This window comes from Castanea sativa, chromosome 7 (assembly GCF_040712315.1).
Source record: "Castanea sativa cultivar Marrone di Chiusa Pesio chromosome 7, ASM4071231v1".
Taxonomy (NCBI): Eukaryota; Viridiplantae; Streptophyta; class Magnoliopsida; order Fagales; family Fagaceae; genus Castanea; species Castanea sativa.
Window position 1 is genome coordinate 3,489,155 of NC_134019.1, and position 20,542 is coordinate 3,509,696.

At 30.9% G+C, this 20,542-nt stretch overlaps 2 protein-coding genes across 2 annotated transcripts; both read right to left on the reverse strand.

Annotated features, from left to right (window-relative positions):
• Nucleotides 1-337: 337 nt before the first annotated feature.
• LOC142643222 (uncharacterized) lies at nt 338-1,888 on the reverse strand. The gene has a single exon (XM_075817761.1). It carries the CDS (start codon nt 1,886-1,888, stop codon nt 338-340), a length of 1,551 nt encoding a protein of 516 aa, XP_075673876.1.
• A 15,741-nt stretch (nt 1,889-17,629) lies between these two features.
• On the reverse strand, nt 17,630-20,043 carry LOC142643224 (putative pectinesterase/pectinesterase inhibitor 12). Its single transcript, XM_075817763.1, has 2 exons — nt 19,104-20,043; nt 17,630-18,333 (listed from the first exon to the last, which is right to left on the reverse strand). The coding sequence occupies exons 1-2, from the start codon at nt 20,041-20,043 to the stop codon at nt 17,630-17,632; spliced, it is 1,644 nt and encodes a 547-aa protein (XP_075673878.1).
• Nucleotides 20,044-20,542: the final 499 nt, after the last annotated feature.

A 20,542-nucleotide genomic window follows, 5' to 3' on the forward strand; every position in this document is an offset into this window, starting at 1 on the left:
CCTTGATTGTTGTGATAAAACAAGGTTATAAAATGAATTCATGAGCTGCACTACTATGAAGCAAAAGACTGAATTGATCAATAAATTTGGCAACACAAATAAGCTTTCTCAAAAGGGGGGAAACTAAAATGAAAGTTCCCCCTAAACTACACAAATAAACCGCCATAATAACACATTAGATTCAACAACAAAGAACTAAGGCTAAACCCAAATTGAAAATAAACAAATAAAAAATTAAAACAACATCTGTCTCTCTATAAAAAATTATCATGAATGCTGAATTACAGTGGGCACTTTGATAGACCATTGTGTCATTGAGGGTTGTCTTTACATCAAATTAAGGTGCAGCATCTCTAAACAGATAGCTATTATATGGGTTTCTTTTGACATTTGGGTATTTCCCAAGAATACATTTGGAATGAGCAGGATAACTGCAATCTTCACAGTAGTAGAACCATTGCTTGGGATCTCGTTCTTCTTCACAGATGTCACAGTAATATTCACCGGAGTCATCTTCAGGAGTATAACGTAGAGTGAAGGGATGCTCATGTTGGTTGTACCATGCGGTTTGTGGTACTGTAGCACATTTGAAGTCTAGAACAAATTCACAAGTAGTACAACGGAATACTTCGTATTCTTCAGAACCACAAATACTACACTTCTGTTTATAGTTTGTGATTGAGAGGTAAAGACGATGCTTATGACAAGCATGAGTAAGGGTGTTTGAGATCAAACTACAATGAAAATCGGCCACATAGTAGCATTCATCACACTCATAGTATAAGCCATTGCACAACTGCAAACAGGCATCACATCGATGTAATTTTTTTTTATAAGCGAGGGTGAGTGGGTGTTGATGAAATGGGTATTGTTTTTTTTTGGGTAATTTAGTACAAGATATATGAAGAAAGAAGCTACAATTGACACAACTATAAAAAGATGGAGTGAGAATAGCTCGTACGCACCCGTTGCAAATTTTGTTATTTGGAACCTCATCAGTAAGCTTTAAGTGATGCTCATGGCTAAAGTGTTTGATTTCTGTGGCAATTTCAATTCCGTCCTCCCCCACAGCAGTTTTTATGACTTTGCAAATTTTTGAGTCAATGGATTGATGGAGCTTTGAATCTTCATTTTCCAGCATAGCTTTTGACTCGGCGGACTCCTCCTCTTTAAATTCCAGCAAATTTATGTCCTCCATGTTTCTCCAGCTTATAGCACAATGGAGATGGGCAGCGAAATCGCATCTAGAGCAATAGTAAAGGCCATAGTTTGTGTCCACTTTTAGAAAACAGAGTTGACATAATTGGGAGTTGGATTGATGGAGTTCAAGAGAATGGATGAAGTTGAGGAGGTGATTGTGCCGTATGACTTTGAGTCTGCCTGGGAAATTAGCACATCTTGTATGAATCAAGAAACCACAAGGGGGACACAGATAGGGCATACCCTCGTCTTCTTTGCCACAAAAGTCGCAAGTGAACATCATCCACCTCCATAAGGGAATCAATGGGTGGTGGTGGACTTCAGATGCTTCCGTGGTGGGCGCTAAAGAACCACATGTGATGTGAAGCTTAAAGTTGCATCGGTAACAAAAATAACAGTATTCCACAAGTTTTTCTTTGCAGACATCACAATTGCTCTTTTCTCCCTCAAGATGATATGTCCATTTGGGAAAGAGAATAAGAGGATGTAATGGGTGCAAGGGATGGTGCAACAACCCAAGGGGTAGTTCCGCACATGATTTATGATGCTCGTAGCCTCTGCATTCTTTACAACTATAGCTAGGACCCAATATTGGTTCTCTGCACCCACGACAACTTCTGCCGTAAATTCTTTCTTCATTGAAGACCAACGGATGCTCCGGATGACTAAAATGTTGAAGCTGCTTCATCTTCTAATGACATACACAGACACAATAAAACAAACACACAGAGAGAGAGAAGCGCACATTAGATATTTGATTGATTCAAGTGTGGGGAGCATTTGATTTGGTCTATCGTGTTTTTGTAAATAGCAACAGATGTAAACATAAATGGTGAGATGATGATGTTAGCGTTTTGGGCTTATTGTAGAACCTTCCAATCTGGATAACCCATAACACATGATGGTTGGTGGGCTTGGTTTTGCTCAAGTTTATTTTTGGGGTTTTGTGGGCTTGTTGTTTTGGGCTTTCATGAATTAAATGAATTGCTGTGTCAAAATATTTTTTTTTATTTAATTTTGGTTGTAGGCTAGCATTTTGTTATTATACATTAAATAAATTTTTACTACATATTATCTTCCTCCCTAAAACATAATTCACATCTTCTCTTACTGTTATCCCCTAAATTATATTAATATATATTTAATTCTAGTTGTCATATAAAAATATATCGTTGCTTATTTTTTACAATGTAAAAAGACAATGTTAGAGAGTTAAAAATATTTAGATATATATAAGTTTTTTTTTAATAAATTTTTTAAAAACCTGTATTTTCAATTAACGATGTAGTTATATTTGAACAAAGTGTAGATTTTTTAGCAAAATATTATTATGGAAAAAAGTTATCAAGTAATATAATTTTGTGTAAGTTACCTAATTTATACAAATGATTCACATTTTCTCTCACAATTAATTATACCCAAATTATCATATTATTTAATTTATTTACCATAACAATGTAGTTTTGATTTTTAAATTTTTTTAATTAAAAAGTAAGAAAAATTAATAAAAAATATTTTTTCTAAAAAATTAAATTAAAATTGTATTTTCAAATTTTTAAACAAAAAAAATTCAGTAAAATCCCAGAGATGATGAAATCGAAAGAAAAATGAGAGAAAAAACTCAGAAGATTGGGAATAGACAAAAATGAGTGATAACCCAAATGATGAAATGGAAAGAAAAGTGAGAAAAGGTGTCACTCGATGAAGAAGATGACCATGTTTTAGAAGGTGATGGCAAAAATGCAAAAACAAAGTTAAAAAAGTGCTTTCTTAGGAGTCAAGTAATCCTAAGTCCTTTCCAATGCCTTCCTAATGTCCCAAGCAAGGATATATCCTAACAATTTTTAACACAAGACAAGATGAATATTTTAATAGGCATTGCCTTCGAGTTATACTTAAGGTAACTTTTACAAAACTATACTACTTTGTAACTTTTTTTCCATAATAATATTTTGCAAAACATATTATTTGTTCAAATGTCATTTTTGTACCTATCATGCTTCACAAATATCAAGGTGATTGGATACTACAAATTCACTAATCTATATATCAAGAACTCAAATTATAGTATTTTGGGTTTTTTTTTTTTAATTTGAACACATGGTAGGTGTTTTATCAAAATATTATTAAGGAAAAAAGTTATCATATAGTAAGATTTTGTAAAAGTTATCGTAAGTGTAACTTGAACGCAATGCCTATCAAATTTATAACCAAAAATATAAATAAAAATAGTTATTCTATTACAACATTTAATATCTATAATAATATGAATTTTTATTCCTAACATAATTTCCATCTAGCGTACCAAACATGGCCTCAAGTTTTTTTTTTTTTTTGGACAAGTGTTAATCAATCATATTAACAATATGAATTTTGTCCTCATATCTTGGACCCTTTTTATCAAGGGGAAGTCTAAACACATGTGAGAGAGTGTTAAAACATTAGTTAAATAATTAAATCTACAATTTTATTTTTCTCGTAACACTTCCAAACTAACATTTTATTTTTTGTCACTCACTTACAAGATTTTTTTGCCCATATCTCTTCAAGTTATTAATATATGAGATTCAATCTATTAGCATTGTCATATTTTTTAGTCCTCTTTTTTAGGATTTCTTTTAACATGTTGCTTCGAAATAATTCCTTATCTTAAAAACAAAGCAAGATTCTAGCGGATGTAGACGACCCCCCCCCCCCCCAAAAAAAAAACTCCCCGCCCAACACACACAAAGAAAAAGGGAAAGAAAAGAAGAAGAAGAAGATTCTATTGTTAGCATCAAGCATGACCTTATAAGAAGTATATGACACCACCATCATTTGAAAATTCTAAAACAAAAGCAAAAGGTAAAAGAAAAGCAATAGGCTTGCTAAACAATATACGAGTCAAATGCTTCTCTCTCTCTCTCTCTCATTTGTTAGGTATTCCTTTCCTATATTATTAGTATCTAAACATTTCCTTTAATTGCCAAGGAATATAAAAAAAATTCAAAGAAGAAGAAAATGATAAAGATCTTGAAAGAAAGGTAATGGGCCTTGCTATTTAATCTTAATTAAGATGCTACTCTCCCTTTGCCACCATTTCTTTTTCTATATTCTTATTACTTTTCATATTTTTATTTGTTAGACAATATTTTTAGTATCTTCTGTGATCTGTTCCAAGATGAATGACAATTAGAAACCAATATACTTTAGGAAACTACATAACTTTTATGATTGCCCAAAATATATTCAATTAATTTTTAAAATGAATCGTTCCAAATATAAAAGTTATATTGCATGTATCTAATTTAGTTAGAGCATTGTTCACCTTGTTTACCTTAAAAAAGGTAAATCATGATATTTTCAAACTTCATTAGTAAATTCTAATTCCTTTTATATATTTACAAATTTTCTAATAATAAATAAATATACGTGTGTGTGTGTGTGTGTGTGTAGAGAGAGAGAGAGAGAGGTAGGTTGAGAGTTATATACCCTAAATTAAAAATGTTCTAGCTTGTTTAGAAAATGAATTTATAGAAAAAGGTTGGGAGTTGTATATCCTAAATTAAAACTAGGGCATAGACGAAAAAAAATTATTGGAGACCAATAGATACCTTTATAATTCTGTATTTATTTGATATGGCACGGGAACTCAAACTATGCTCACAAAGTCCTCACTTCCTTTAGTGCTACAGTGTCTCCAATCTCATGCGCTACTCAATTTGATGTGCAAAAGTAAGGATCAAACACTGTGAGAAAGAAAGTGTAAAAGAGAGTTTGAGAAGGGGAATAAAGGTGTTGACATAAAATTGAAATTTAAATTGGCGGTGGGAATTAGTATGGTTTAGTCTCCCCTTATGCTTACCAAATATTAAGCTAATTTATCATGATTTTCAAATATCAATGTCATTAGCCATAAAAAATAAAAAGACTCACTAATTTATGATGAGCTTTTTTTTTTGTATTCCTAAATATACTAAAAAAAATAAACTTATAGACTTAATAGTATATGGCATCCAATTGTTGTGAAATTTTGCATGTGATTAACCTATAATAGACATTTAATAAAATTATGGATTCCACATAATAGTGATTGATAAAAAGTACACATAATGTACCTTTTATCAAGTTTACTTTAGATGTTTCATGAACCAAACCCATTAGCAATAAATATCATTAATTCAAGTGAAAATTAAGACGTAGATAAACCCAAAATTCATTGCATTTTAAACATTTATAAGAAAAATTAAGAAGTAAAACCATAGACGTACAACAAAATTTGGAGAAACAACCATCAATATTTACAGGAACAAGAATAAAATTTTGGGTTAAAAACACCCTTAAGGAAGCTTCCAAGCTATCTCAAATTTCAATTTTGTTAATGTGAAGTTCATATTGAGCTCATCTACTTTATATAGACTTAATGGAATTGCATTCTAAGGATAAATTTATGATATGCCTTCATGCCAAAACAAACAAAAAAAGTATCTCCAACACCAAAGACAAAGAATTAGAGAAAGAAAAAGAAAAGCATATGCTTGCCTTCTATATGCAATAAGGAAAGTAACTTATGCTTGTCAACCTAGATGTATATACTTATTTTCCTCTTTTCTCTAATTTTTTTTTAAAAATTTTAAGTGTCATAATAATATTTACTTTTCCTCCCCCCTCCCCCCCAAAAAAAGCATCTCCAACGCCAAAGACAAGGAATTAGAGAAAGAAAAAGAAAAGCATATGCTTGCCTTCTATATGCAAGAAGGAAAGAAACTTATGCTTGTCAACCTAGATGTATATACTTATCTACCTCTTTTCTCTATTTTTTTTTAATTTTTAAATGTCATAATAATAATTATTTTTCCTCCCCCCCCCCTCCCCCCTCCCCCCCAACATATCTACACTAACTTTTTTTTATATTCATTTCATGAAATTTCTTTGCCCATATTTATCTATGGTATACACCATCACTATCAATGCTATTGCCGGTATCACCACCACTTCATTTTTCTCACCTCAATATTGTCACCATCATTCACCAGTGTTTGCCATTATCACCACCGCCACCAATACCATCATGTTTAAAAAAATCATGATACTCTAATTCCCAAAAAAAAAAAATACTAAATTCTAAATTTTTAGATATACTCATTTAATCAATAAAAATTAATTGACATGTCTAAGATTTCCATTATTTAATAAAATTTAAGAAATTTTGGAATTTGGAAGAGAAAAAATGCTCAACGAAAAAGTGCTATGGAAATCTATGTAGATATATAAAGTCATTCATTCTTATAATTAAATCCATAGGAAGTCAATCTACATTTCATCAAAAACTTGTTTATAAATCAATTTGACATCCATCAAACAGAGGTAAAATTATAGAATACTCCAAAAGCACCACAGAGGCATACTCCCTCTTCTTATATGACTTGTAGATTCTACTATAAATTTAATTAGTGAGACCTACAATTATATGATAGAATGAGTATGCATTTATGGTACTCCAGAGTATTCTGTAATTACCCTAAACAGAGGAGGTAGAGAGAGAAACATTGCTTAGATAAGAAAAACCTAAATGAAACATGTCAACAATTTTACATTAATTTTCTAGAATAATGGAAGTGAATAGCAAAAATAGACTAATATTTCAAATTAAAACAATTTTATAAGTTTGTGATTTTAATTAACAAAATTAAAAGTTTAATTTTACCATTTTTTTTTGTTTTTTTAAAAGATAAGTGGTCATTTGGTAAATAAAGTGATCCATAATTTGAAACCCAGTAGCCCCCAATTAGTTCCTCTTTTGCTTTTATTTTCTTCTCTTAAACTAGTGAAAACAATATTTTAGCTTAGTAATATTCTTGATTTTTAGTTGTATTTCTTGTAATATTGAACAATATCATGCCCAAAAACATTAGAGATACATAAAAGAATCCATGTATGGCTGTATATATGAGAAAAGTGTGAAAGAGAGGTTGAGAAGGGGAATAAGGTGCACACATAAGAATTAAAATTTGAAATGGAGGTGGGGGAATTGGTGTGGTCTAGTCTCCCCTTAAGCTAATGTATCATGCTTTTCAAATATTAATATGATTGGTGGGCATTAAAATCTCACTAACCTATAAATTGCTTAATATTTAGTTTCTTACTTGGGTGTGTGTGTGTTTTTTTTAATTCCTAAATATACTAAACAAATAAGTGTATGGACTTCTCATAAATAAATAAAAAAAGAGTGTATAGACTTAATAGCAAGTGGCATTCAATTATTGTGAAATTTTGCAAGTGATTAATCTATAATAAATGTTTAATAAATATGTCGACTCCTCAAAATAGTGATTTATAAAAAGTAGAGTGATATATCTTTTATCAAAATTGCATAAAAAAATAACATGAACCAAACCCATTTAGCAATAAAAATCATTTATTCAAGTGCAAATTAATAAGTAAATAGGCTCAAAGTTTATTGCATCTTTAATAGTTTTGAGAAAAATGAAGCAGGTAAAGCAACCGAATGTTTATAGATAGCAACAGAAAAACAAAGACATACAAAAAAAGTTGGAGAAGTGACCATTAATACTTACATAAACAAGAATATGATTTTGGCTTCAATATACCCCTAGGGAACCTTCCAAGTTAGCCTTGATTTCAAATTTGTTAATACAAAGTTTATGTAAGGATCACCTAAAACTTCAACTATATATAGACTAGATGGTGTTACTTTCTAAGGATAAAACGCATTCCTCATTAATTTCAACAAGCCATGATTATTCCATTGTGCCATAAAAGAAAAGCATCTCCAACACCAAAGACAAAGAATTGGAGAAAGAAAAAGAAAAGCATATGCTTGCCTTCTATATGCAAAAAGGCAATGAACTTATGCTTGCCAACCTAGATGTATATACTAGTCTTCTTTTTTCTCTAATCTTTTTTTTTTTTTAAAGAAAAAAAAAAACCTTTTTTCATGCCTAGATGTCATTATAATATTTATTTTCCCTTTTTCCCCCTAAACATGTCTACACTAACATTTTGTTTTTATGAATTTTATTTGCTCATCTTTATCTATGTTATACACCATTTACTATCAATGTTATTGTCACTGTCACCACCACCCCATTTTTCTCACCTCAATGTTGTCACCATCGCCTCCACCATCATTCATCGCCATTGTCATTACCACCACTACCACCAATAATATCATGATACCATACCATCACCATAATCAAGTTATTGTTATCATCATTGTTATAAAGGCCTTAATTCTTTACCCTTTGTTTATGTTTTTAAAAAACCATAACTCTCTAATTAAAAAAAAAAAAAACCTTTTGAATACTAAATTCTAAAATTTTAGATATAATCATTTAATCAATGAAAAATTAATTGACTTGTTTGAAATTTCCATCATTTAGTAAAATCTAAGAATTTTGGGAACTTGGAAGTCTTTTTTTATTTATTTAGAGGATTTCCTATAATATGTTGTTTTAAAAACATTTCTTATGTGTAAAACAAACCAAGCATTGGTTTGGGTTTAAACACCCAATTTTATTTTATTTTTTATGAACACCACCCCAATTCCCGCTCCCCCCCCCCCCCCAAAAAAAGAGATTTTGCTGCATGTTCCCTCAAAAGTCTCATACTTGCAGTTGAAGGCAATGAAAAAAAGCAAGATTTTGTCATTAGCATCAAGTAAAGTCTTATTCTTGCACTTGAAGGTTATAAATGTGGAGATTTTGTGGGTGAAGGTGAGCAATTTACCCCTAGAATATATATATTTGTTGTGTTGTTGCTTACAAAAGCCTCATACTTGAAGCTAAAGGCCATTAGAAAACAATTTTTTTTTTTTTATTAGCTCCACATAAAGGCTCATACTTGCACCTAAAGGTGGAAAGGTATTCCAACTTGTTAAGCAAACTAGATTCATATTCCTCTCTCTATTTGTTTTCTTTTTCTATATTCTTATTATCTTAATGTTTTCATTCTTTCACATGATGTCTTATTTTCATTTTCAGTTTTTTCCCCGCTTGACTATATTAGAAAATAGAAATTATGTTTTAATGGAGAGAGAGAGAGAGAGAGACTACTAACACTATCTATCAAAAAAAGAAAAAAAAAATCTTGACAAAAAAGTGCTATGGAGCTCTATGTGAGACATATAAAGCCATTCATTCTTAAAATTAAATTTTTAGGGCCTAATTTTTTCTTTCTTTCTTTCCCTCCTTTTTTTTTTCTTTGTTGCATTTTGGACTAATAATATAATAGTTAAAAGGAAATAAATCTGAAAAAATGTTTCAACTTGCCATGTGATAAGTTATGAGTGGTAGAGAATAGTGAACCTATGAGGTCTACATCTCCACAACTCACAATTCGTTAAATGACGAGCTGTGGAAAAAGTTGTGATATATATATATATATATATATATATATAAAACCGAAACTTTTGAAACCCTCACAATTTTCTACGCTAGCACAATATTTAAATAAAATTATCATTTTATTTTAATAAAATTATTTTTGTTTAGTCCAAACTTAACAAGAAGTGAAACTCTATCTCTCTAACAAGTCCCACTTAAACTCAAACTCATCATTATCATTTTTTTAAAACAATATATTTTTGTTTAATCCAAACTTAATAAGGAGTGAAACTCTATCTCTCTAACAAGTCCAACTTAAACTCAAACATTGATAATATATATATATATATAATCGAAGCTTCTAACTTTTGATTGACCTCTCCACAATGTTACACATCAGCATTATTTAAAAATAAAAATAAACCGCCTTAAAAAAACTCCCTCCCAAAGAAACTCCCAAAGAAATAAAACCCGATAATAATGGTACATAAAATAATAGTAGTAAATGGTGACATCATTATCCCTTTATCTTAAATTACACATTTACATCTATGAAAACCACGTAAATTATTTATTGTGTTTTAGATAAATTTTGGCTGTGAACGGATGGGCTTAGGATTTATCTAACATCATACATATTTAATTGGAGTTTGAGTTGACTTTCTGAATTGGCATATATCATGTAAAACATGGAGTTTGAGTTTGATTAAATATCTAACTAATTAAAAAAAAAAAGTTTGACCTCTCCAAAACTTGCCACATCATTATCATTTTTTAAAAACAATATTATTTTCTTAAAACAAAATTATGTAACTTTTTTTTTAAATAACAATATCAACTTCAACCTAAGAAGGCCTAATCTTTCACATAAACAGTTAAACTTTAAACTTAATAAGGGGTGAAACTCTATCTCTCTAACAAGTCTAACTTAAACTCAAACTCAAAGGTTGATAATTTATCTCCAAATTTGCAAGGTTAATCATGAACACTATAAAAACAGTGTAAACCCCAATTTTTTTTTTTTAAATCCAAATAGAAGTATGAGCTTTCCTTCAGTTATTTTCTTCTCCTCTACTTTGTCAAAATTTTATTTTATTTTATGGTTTTCATGTATTTTTTTAAAAGTGATTTTCATCTCCATACAACTATTACCCATTCCCATATCCTGTTTACACACCACATTAACCCTTGAGATAAGAAGAAATATATATGTTTCAACAATATATAAGCCAATGCGCATCAGGTTGCTTAAGAATAAGTAGGTTTTGAGTCAATAAGTAGGTTTTGAGACAAATTGCTAAACATTAAAAAATAAAGTAGATAAACTTACATATTAATTGAATTTTTGTCTTTGAAAATGAGGTAGGAGGCATCCAAGAACAGATTGGAAAGGTTTTCAGACTCGGATATTGCGGTTTGGGGTGTTTGAAGGAGGTAGGTGATGATGTTTGGATTGATATTAATTGAGATACCGATGGAGAGCTTCAATGAGTCAAAACAGACATCTGGGTATGGTGTGGTTTTGCAGATAGATTTTATGGAGGACAAAGATTGGGAATATTGTAGAGAAGTTGTGGAAGAAGAAGAAGATTTGAGAGCCCATGTTCTCGACAAGCTAATTGCAGAGAGGAGCAAAAAAAGATTCAGAATAATGAAGGAAGCCATTAGCCATGAAAGCAGTTTGCTGAGACAAACTGAAGTGAACACCGACAAGTTTAAAGGCCTCTAATTGCTGATACCCACTCAAAGTTAAACTTAAATTATGCCATTGGGAAGGGGTAATAATGAATTGGATTACCGACTTTGATAGCAAGGGGTAATAATAATGACAACATCCACGAGGGGTGTGGCACAGTAGTTTTGAGTGATGCAAAAGATATCGTAAGTGTGAATGTTTAAATTCAAATATAGACTTATTTGGGATATTTTTTTAACAACTCAAGGTTTTAGAGTTTGTTTGTTACACCATTTTAAATTCATATTTTTACATTTTAAATAATTTAATATATTTTTTCACACATTTTTTCACATATAAAAATTTTAAAAAATTACGAAAATCTCATCTCAAACTACTCTATCAAACACTTTATTAATGTTTCTCGTAAGACTAGAAAGCTCACTGTAGTCCTCCAGCACCCCAACAAGGCTCCAAACCCAATAAATAGAGTATTATTATATTCACATCCAGATAAAATTGTCACGTTAACAGCAAATAACTCTTCTTTTTTTCATAAAACAAATAATAATATTGACAATGAAATCCATATTTTTTTTTCCTTTCACGGGATGTAGGTTTGGAAAGATCAATCAGGCCTGTCATGTTGAATACTTGGAACTTGGACAATGCACAGAAATGTTATTTCAGTCGCTTTTTGTTTTTTTTTTTTATTATTATTATTTTGAATAATGACTGAAATTTCAAAAAACAACAAAGAAGCAGAACAACCACGCTTTTTGTTTATTTATATATTTTTGTCTATTTCTGCTCCATTTGGAATTTTGGAGTCCCTTTAAAAGATACTTTTCAGGACATGGTATAGAGTATTCTTCTTTTGGAGACAAATGCAAGTGGGATTATTCGTGTTTATATGTCTTTGTCTAAACTGAGTCAACTGATCAACTGTTCCTTTCCCCTTATAAATTTATTGGGATTTATTAAATGAAAAAATAAATATAAACAAACAAACAAGCATCTTTTCATATGTTTTAGTATTTAAGTGGCTTGAAATTAATTAAATTTTTTTTTTTGAAACACGCACATATATATAAGAAAAAGAGAAAAATTAGAAATTTGTACATGTCAAATATATAAAAATTTAACTTAATAAGAAAATCATAACCATAAGATTAATTAAAATTCACGTAACTTCATATCATAAAGCTCTTTCTCAAGGAAGATCATGGGCCCCATTATGGACCTACTCGTCCATATAGTAATTAGTCTTTATTTAAAAGTTTTGAAAAAATAAGGTGGAAAAAAAAAAGTGTGAGAATATTGAATAATAAAAGGTTTTTGAATGACTAGAGAAGGTAAAAGTTATAAAATATTTTAAGAAAGCTTAAAAGCTCAATGAAAGAAACTAGTAAAAGTATGGGTAGCTGTCGAGTTGGAAGGGAATTTGGGAAAAGACTAAGGGACAAAAAGGTGAAAACAAGTAAAAAAACTAAGGGTCAAAGACTAGTAAAAGTATGGGTAGCTGACGAGTTGGAAGGGGAATTGGGAAAAGACTAAGAGGACAAAAGGTGAAAAGTGAAAACAAGTAAAAAAACTAAGGGTCAAAGACAAGTGGGGAGGGGGAGGGACCAAATCTTGTGTTGTTTGGCAACTCAGCATTAGTTTTACCTGCATTGTTCTGCATTTACATGGACTACAGTACATAATGTGCAAATATTCATGCAAAAATAATCCCGAAAATAAATTTTTTATTATTAAACAGATAATGCCATACAATTAAGTTTTAGGGCATTAGTCCTAAACATCACATGTAAAAAACACATTTAATTTACATCATGCAATTAATACGTATATATTAAGCCACTTGATGCAAGCAAGGTGTATAGTGTGTAAGTTTCACTATATTAAGCACAAAGTATGATAGCTAATTAAATTAAATTTAATTATAAATATTAAATTTACATTTAAATTATTTGAAACTTCAATAACAGAATTTTTGTTTGAAGTAGAATTTTAAATTTTTTGAAACTTAGATAATGGAGTGTTTTATCTAAACTTATCCTAACAATTATGAAGTCACTTGCTATTTTGGTCATAAGTTTTTATTTAAAGTCACTTGTGTGTGTGTGTGTTTCTAAAAAAAAAAAGATATTCAGTGTTATTGAGTCGTCCCACATCGATAAGCTGTGATATTGAGAAAGGGTTTATCACTTGATTTGCGACACTAACCGCCGCATGCAGTTTTGGTGTTGGCGTGTGAGTGTATTCTTTTATCCCATCTCTCTTCCCCTATATATATATGTGTGTGTGTGTGTGTGTTTCTCAACCAAAAAAAAAAAAAAAAGTAAACTATCTTGATAATTAACGAGAGTCTAGCCACTTGTTTGCAAAAAAAAAAAAAGTTATTCAACACAATTATATTATGGCTCTTATGACCCCATTTTTTAAAATAATCAAATATTTTAGGGCAAATAATAACTTATCCACTCGTAATTTCGCTAAAATTTAAGTTGTTTACCTGTGATTTGAAATTTGACACTTTACCCACCTGAAGTTAGTTCAGTTAGAGACTTAGAGTTCCTTAACCCACATTTGTTAAAAACATGGTTAAATATGTGATTTTGCTTTACTTTTATGTTTCTCTTTTCTGAAAAAAAAAAAAAAAATACAAGATCAAATCAGATAAAAAAGAATCAAACAAAATACTTGCATCATGAGATTTCAAATCACATATAGGTAACTTAAATTTCGGTCAAACCTTAGGTAGGTAAAGTGTCAAATTTCAGTCAAATCACAAATAGTTAAGTTGTAATTTACCCAATACTTTAAATATTGTTTACCAAAAGCCTTATAACTTGATTAATTTGCAAATTCTCATATTTCAAATGGAGGCATTTAGAATCAAATCCCCTCACGCCCCCACCCTAGCTATCAAATTATAAATTTAAAAATTAAAAATTAAAAAAAAAAAAAAAAAAAGCAGACAAGAGAGAATGGAGGCATCCTTATTTTTCCTCCTCCTATAGTGTTTTTTTTTTTTTAATAGAAAATCTAAGTACACAATTTTTTTCACTACAACTTTCGACAATTTTTATTTTTATTTTTATTTTTATTTTTTTGTCGTTTGCTCTTTACGGGAATAGGATTTTTCCTTTTTGTACACAAAACTTGACATTGTGAAAAACGGTAACAGAAAAGTCAATTTGCAAATAAAGTTTATGTCCCAACATCTGCCAAACTCTCACATGTTGAGATTCTTTTATGACGTGTATTTAATAGCCTTTTCAAGGAGACCCGTCTTCTTTTTTTATTTGACCTGACTGACTTATGAGCAGCCGCTGCTACTGATCATTTACATGATAATTTTGACGAACAAATAACTACTCTGCCATTTAACAAAAAAAAAAAAAAAACTACTCTGCAAATTAAGAAAAACAATTTTTTTTTTTTTATACATGATACAAACACGTTTGATTTTCTTTTCTTTTTTTTGAGAAAAAATAAGTACTTGAATTTGGGATTGTGAATCCATCAAAATACATGTTGAAATGCATAGTAGTGATGTAGAACGTATTTGTATTGTGACGGTTCTAATGCATTGGAATAATGGAGTTAAGCCGTGTCCTAAATTTTTAGCAAGAAGTTATTTGTATTTGCTAATTAATTGTAACCTTAAGTGTATTAGGGAGTCTGAGTATTTTGTGGAGTCATGCATGGATGTAAACGTTAGGTAGTGGGTTCAGTTAATTTGTTTTGGATTAGACACTGCTTTGCTTGTATTTAAATAGCTGTAATTATTTCCAATAAACATATGAGAGGATTTTAATCTAAGTTGGATCTGATTTTTTTTTTAGAGGCCAAGATTTCTTTAGTCAAATTCAAACTAATCCTTAGTTTATTTTTTGTTTCATACTAGGTGAAGAGGAGAAAAATCACCCTCATCCATCATATAGCAAAAGAAAAGAAATTTAGCATCATCCATCAAGCCAACTTTGTCTATCATGCCAGTATTGTCCATGTGATAAACGACTACAACATACATTAAATGAGTTCTTCATAAATGACATGAGTAACAGTTAACGCGCCAGACAGGCAAAAGCGTAACCGACGGACCAACAGACAGAAGACCATTGAAGCCTATAATGTCTTCGCATTCATTACTAATGAATTATTAAATTAAATGCTATTCAATGCAAGACGTAACGTATAGACATTACTAACAGGCGAAACCATAAAAGACATTCAATGCCCAAAATAGCTAAGGAGTAACGTATGGGTACCAACAGACGAATAGTCATTGGCAGACAATAAAAGCTAGTCATTAATACCAACGGCTCCATATCTCAGGAATGTGGATATTCATTTAAACAATGAAGACAAGGGCTATAAAAACCCACACAAACCAAAGGCAAGTAGATACACAACTCTCATCCCAAAAACTACTCTCAAGTTGAATTCTTTTATAATATACTTCAATTGAATCTCATTCTAACTTAATCATCGGAGGGTGTTCGGTAAACACCACACTGGTGTATCCATATTTCTCTTTTTTTATATCTTATTGCAGGTTCATCTCTAGAAGAATCCAACGTCTTCGTCTATCTGTATTGATAAGAAGTTCAACTAACGATTTTCAGCACCAAAAGCTATAAAGCCAAAGAAGAACAGCACCAGAAGTTTCGTCTTTGAATGAAGCCATTACCTTTGTCCATCTGTATAGACGAGGAGTTTAGCTGAGAATCTTTTGACATCATCACTATGTATCAAGTGGTTCATAGGAGACAACCATAATTCTTTTTGGTATTTTTTTTCCCTTCAAAAATTTTGTATGTATCATTAATACAGTAAAATTTTAACTTATGGACAAAAAAAAAATTTAGTTGAGGTAACTAGAACTCACACATACTTGAAGCAATATTATTTTATATAAATTTATTATAGTCATTACATTTATTATGCAACAACAATAACAAATTATGTCAGTAAAAATGTTTTATTCCTATAATAATTGAACAATTAATCAAGACAAGAACCTGGTATAAAGAAGCATACTTGGTTATTAACTGCTGCTGCTTCTTCTTCTTTTTTTCTTCTGTTTGTGATGGAAAGAATTCACTCTCTTAATTTTATCTAGACTTAATGTTTTATCTTTCTAAAGACAAACGCACCGCTGCTGACACACCGTTGAAATTCCATTATTCATATCAAGCTGATCACACTACCACCCAAAAAAAAAAAAAAACTCGAGTTTAAGCAGCGTTCAGAAATCTGGCAAAAAACAAAAAATCGTCCCTATAGACACAATTTTACTGCCAGAATTAATTACAATCAACAGCTCAAGTACTATACACGTAAAAGATAAAACTATAATTTAATAGTTTGGGTCGGTTACGATTTTTTTTTTTTTTTTTGTTCTTCAATTCTTCCAAGATCATAAGGCCATACAATATATATATATATATATATATAAACGTCTTACTGAATGACTAGTATCGAAAAAAATATATAGCCTGTACAAGTTTTCTATTGGTGAATGTGGACGGCGGTGTTTGATTACAGATCGCTAGGCGCATGCGATGTAGTTTTGTTGACCACTTACGTTTTATTGTAATCCTGCAATGTTGAGAAACCTTATCTACAAAAAAATGACATAAAACTTTGGATGCATGAATATGGACACGGGTACAAGTATGGTACAATATAGCAACACAAGTAATTTTTTAAAAATTATAACATAATGCAGCATATTGAACACACACAAATATAACACCCTAAATAAAGTATCCACACATCTTAGCATAAAACTGATAAAAGAGAAAGTTATATAAGAAAAAACAAATAATAAGAGGGGGTGGTATAAAAAAAGCATTTTTAATAATAAATTTGGCTAACTACTGTATTAAAAATTGTTTAGTGTTAATGCTAATTTTTATTTTCAAAAAGACGATTATCAATCTTTCCAAAAGAAAATTTTAGTGTTCAAAAGTAAATATCATTATTATTTTTATTTATACTAGAAATAATCTGTTTTTTTTTGTGTGTGTGTGTGTGTGGATAAACTGAAACTTCATTAAAGAAAAAGAAAACTAAGAAACAAAAGAAGAACAATAATCATCCCTACAAACATCAATAATTGGATAATGGAAATTGAACTTATTATAAGAAAATTGGCCTCTAAGATTACCAACCAACTTAGTAATAGCATGGTTTAATCAATTGCCTTTGAGTCACAAGACTTTTGATAGATAAATCACCATTATTTGATAGATAAATCACCATTATATGTATTAGAATGGCCTAAAACATTATCTAATTAGATACCTTTGAGGAAGTAAAATTATTTTGGCCATAAGATCGAAAAAAATAGAGAAAAAAGAAAAAGAAAAAGAAAAAGGACAATTCCATTTATTTAAAGCCTCTTTTTACTATATTATAGTTTAAACCCATCATCGTAAGGAAATGAAGTGAGATCCAACCATTCATCACCATTATTAATGAACTCGGACACAGTGAAATTATATGCATTTTTAGTATCCATTATATGATACCCTGGCCAAGAAACTCTATCATCTGTTGATGACCCAGGCCCATCATTGTCATACTCCCCATAATACAAAGTGTTTGATCCTTCATCATCATTATTGGGCCCCAGCATCCACCCAGTTGGGTCAATAAAGTTGGCAATGTAGGATTCTAGGTAAACTGTCCTAGAGTACTCTCCCCATGGCCTTCCTAGGTAGCTTTTCACTCTGTTAGAATTAGACTGCAAATCCTCTTCAGCGACAATTGAACAATTCTGGATGGAGATTCCAGTGTCCTCATCTGGGCTATCACGAAACTGTGCTGTGATAACTGTGAATTGACTTGGGGTTAATATTCTAGAAATAATGTTACACCCTTGAAATACAACCGCTGCATTCCCAAATATGAAATCTATAGTGCCCCTTATGTCACACTCTCGGTAGAATTGTCGAAAGGAATGAACATACAATGTATCCTCATAACCAATTATGGAACACCTGTACAATGCTACAAAGTCCGCATTTACTCTCAAGGCAACTGCTTGATGTTTCTTTGCTCCAGCATTGTTCTCAATATATATGTCTTGTGCTAGAAAGCCATTACCAGACACTGCTGAAGTTCCATTTATTATACATTTCTAATTAGTTACAAGTAAAATAAAAAAGGAAAAAATCCATTAGAAAAATTATAAAGTTAGTTTTAATTTAATAACCAAAGCTTAAAAAATAATGTGAAATGAAATAAGACTGGTGTCACTTCAACAACATATAAATAAGTGGCTGGAAATTTTAGGGATGTCACAAATTTTGTTACACAACTTTTATAAATTGATATGTTACCAATCATAAAAAAGTAATTTAAGACATTTATTTTATACTTTTGGAACCCACTAATAACATTCGTTATTGCATCAATTTGTATAATTAAGTTATATAATAAATTTTGTAATATATATATATATATTCCTTATTTTTTGCTTTGAGTAACACTTTTAGTTTGTGATATTCATGTAATAAAATTTATAATATTCCTAAAATAATTTAATTACTTAAGAATATTCCAATAAATTAAATCATAATTAGTTATCAGTTTTATTGGCACATCCTGGTGCTCCAACAGAGATGACCACAATTCAAATCTTCTCTTTATAATTATGAAATAAAAAAATAACTAATTAATATGAGAAGATACTATTTCATGACTATCTATTCTGATTTATGTATTGTCCCGTACAATTTACAAGATTAAAAAATACAAATAAAAAAGAAGAAGAAGATTATTAACATAAAAAGGAGTTAAGGGAAGGACACAAATTATTAAATATATAAAAGTAAAACAAAAGGCATGCATGCAATATAATTGAGTTAATTTGCTAAACATACCAAGAGTCGCAGATCTGAAAGTGGTCCAGCCATCGCCCACACTTCTGTTACCAGTAATTTTAGTGGCATCAGTTCCATCTCCATGCAGAAAAATGTTTTGCTTGTAACTTGGGATTTCCACATTTTCCTCATAAACCCCTTGTTTCACATAGATATGTGTTCTATCATTGCTATTGTTTGGAGCAAAGTTGATAGCACCAGTGATGGTGGTGAAGTTTCCAGTTCCATCAGCAGCCACAGTCAGCACCTTGCTCGGGTCATATTCACTCTCCAATGTCCGAGCCCTACTCTTTGATTTCTTTGAAATCCACGTTGGAACACCCGTGTCCATGAGGCGCCTTTTATTATGGCTTTTTTGGCTAGACAGAATGGAAAGAGCATTGCTTACATACATGTATGTGTAATCTATGGAACTCAGTAGGGTTGGCAGCAAAGGACCCGCAGCTGAATCCAAGCCCTCCAAGCATGTGTTCTTATTTGTGAGTGCTGCGCTAAGGTAAGCTATTGCATCGGCTAGTTTCCGTTGTTTAATGGGTGCGTCCTGGATTAGGGACATTGATCTTTGTAAACAAGACATGGTGATTTGTTGGAGTTCCTCGCAGTCCTGTATGGTTCCTGTTTGATTTTCAATGATATTGTCTGAGTTTCCAGCATCCAACAACAGATTGGAAAGCTGTTCAGACTCAAATATTGCGATTTGGAGGGTGTAAAGGAGGAAGGTGTTGATGTTTGGACTGATCTCAATTGAGATATTGATAATGATGGAGAGTTTCAATGAGTCAGAACAGACATCTGGGTATGGTGTGGTTTTGCAGATGGTGTCTATGGAGGACGAATTTTGGGAATACTTCAGATAAGAAGAAGAGTTCAGAGCCCATGTTCTTGACAAGCTGATTGCAGATAGGAGCAAACAAAGTTTCAGAACATTGGAGGAAGCCATCAAAGTTTGATGAGATAAATTGAAGTGTGTACTGACACAGATTTAAAAGGCCTAACTAAATAACGCGTAACACGTTATATTATGGGCACTATCTTTATGTACCTAGTGTATAATATCAATGTTATGTTGTCACATTTTTAAATTAAAAAAAATTATTTGTATATTTTTTTCTTACAAAGTTTATTTGATCAGGATTCAGGAGTGATGGGTGGAAGACCGAAGACCCGAAGTTCCCTTAAAATTTGTTTTTCTTCGAAGTTCTTACGAGGGACTGGCAAATGCAATTATGCAAGTAGGAATCTTGGTGCTTAATAACATGGGTAACAGATCAACTGTTCTTTTCGCCCTTTCAGATTGTGAAACCGTTGACACTATCATATAATTCACACTGTTCATATAAACTTCACATTATTTTTACGACAAATGACTGTTTTTTTTTTAAAGAATGAATACATTTACGCTCTGTTTGTTTCAACATCAACATTTTCTGGAAAATGGT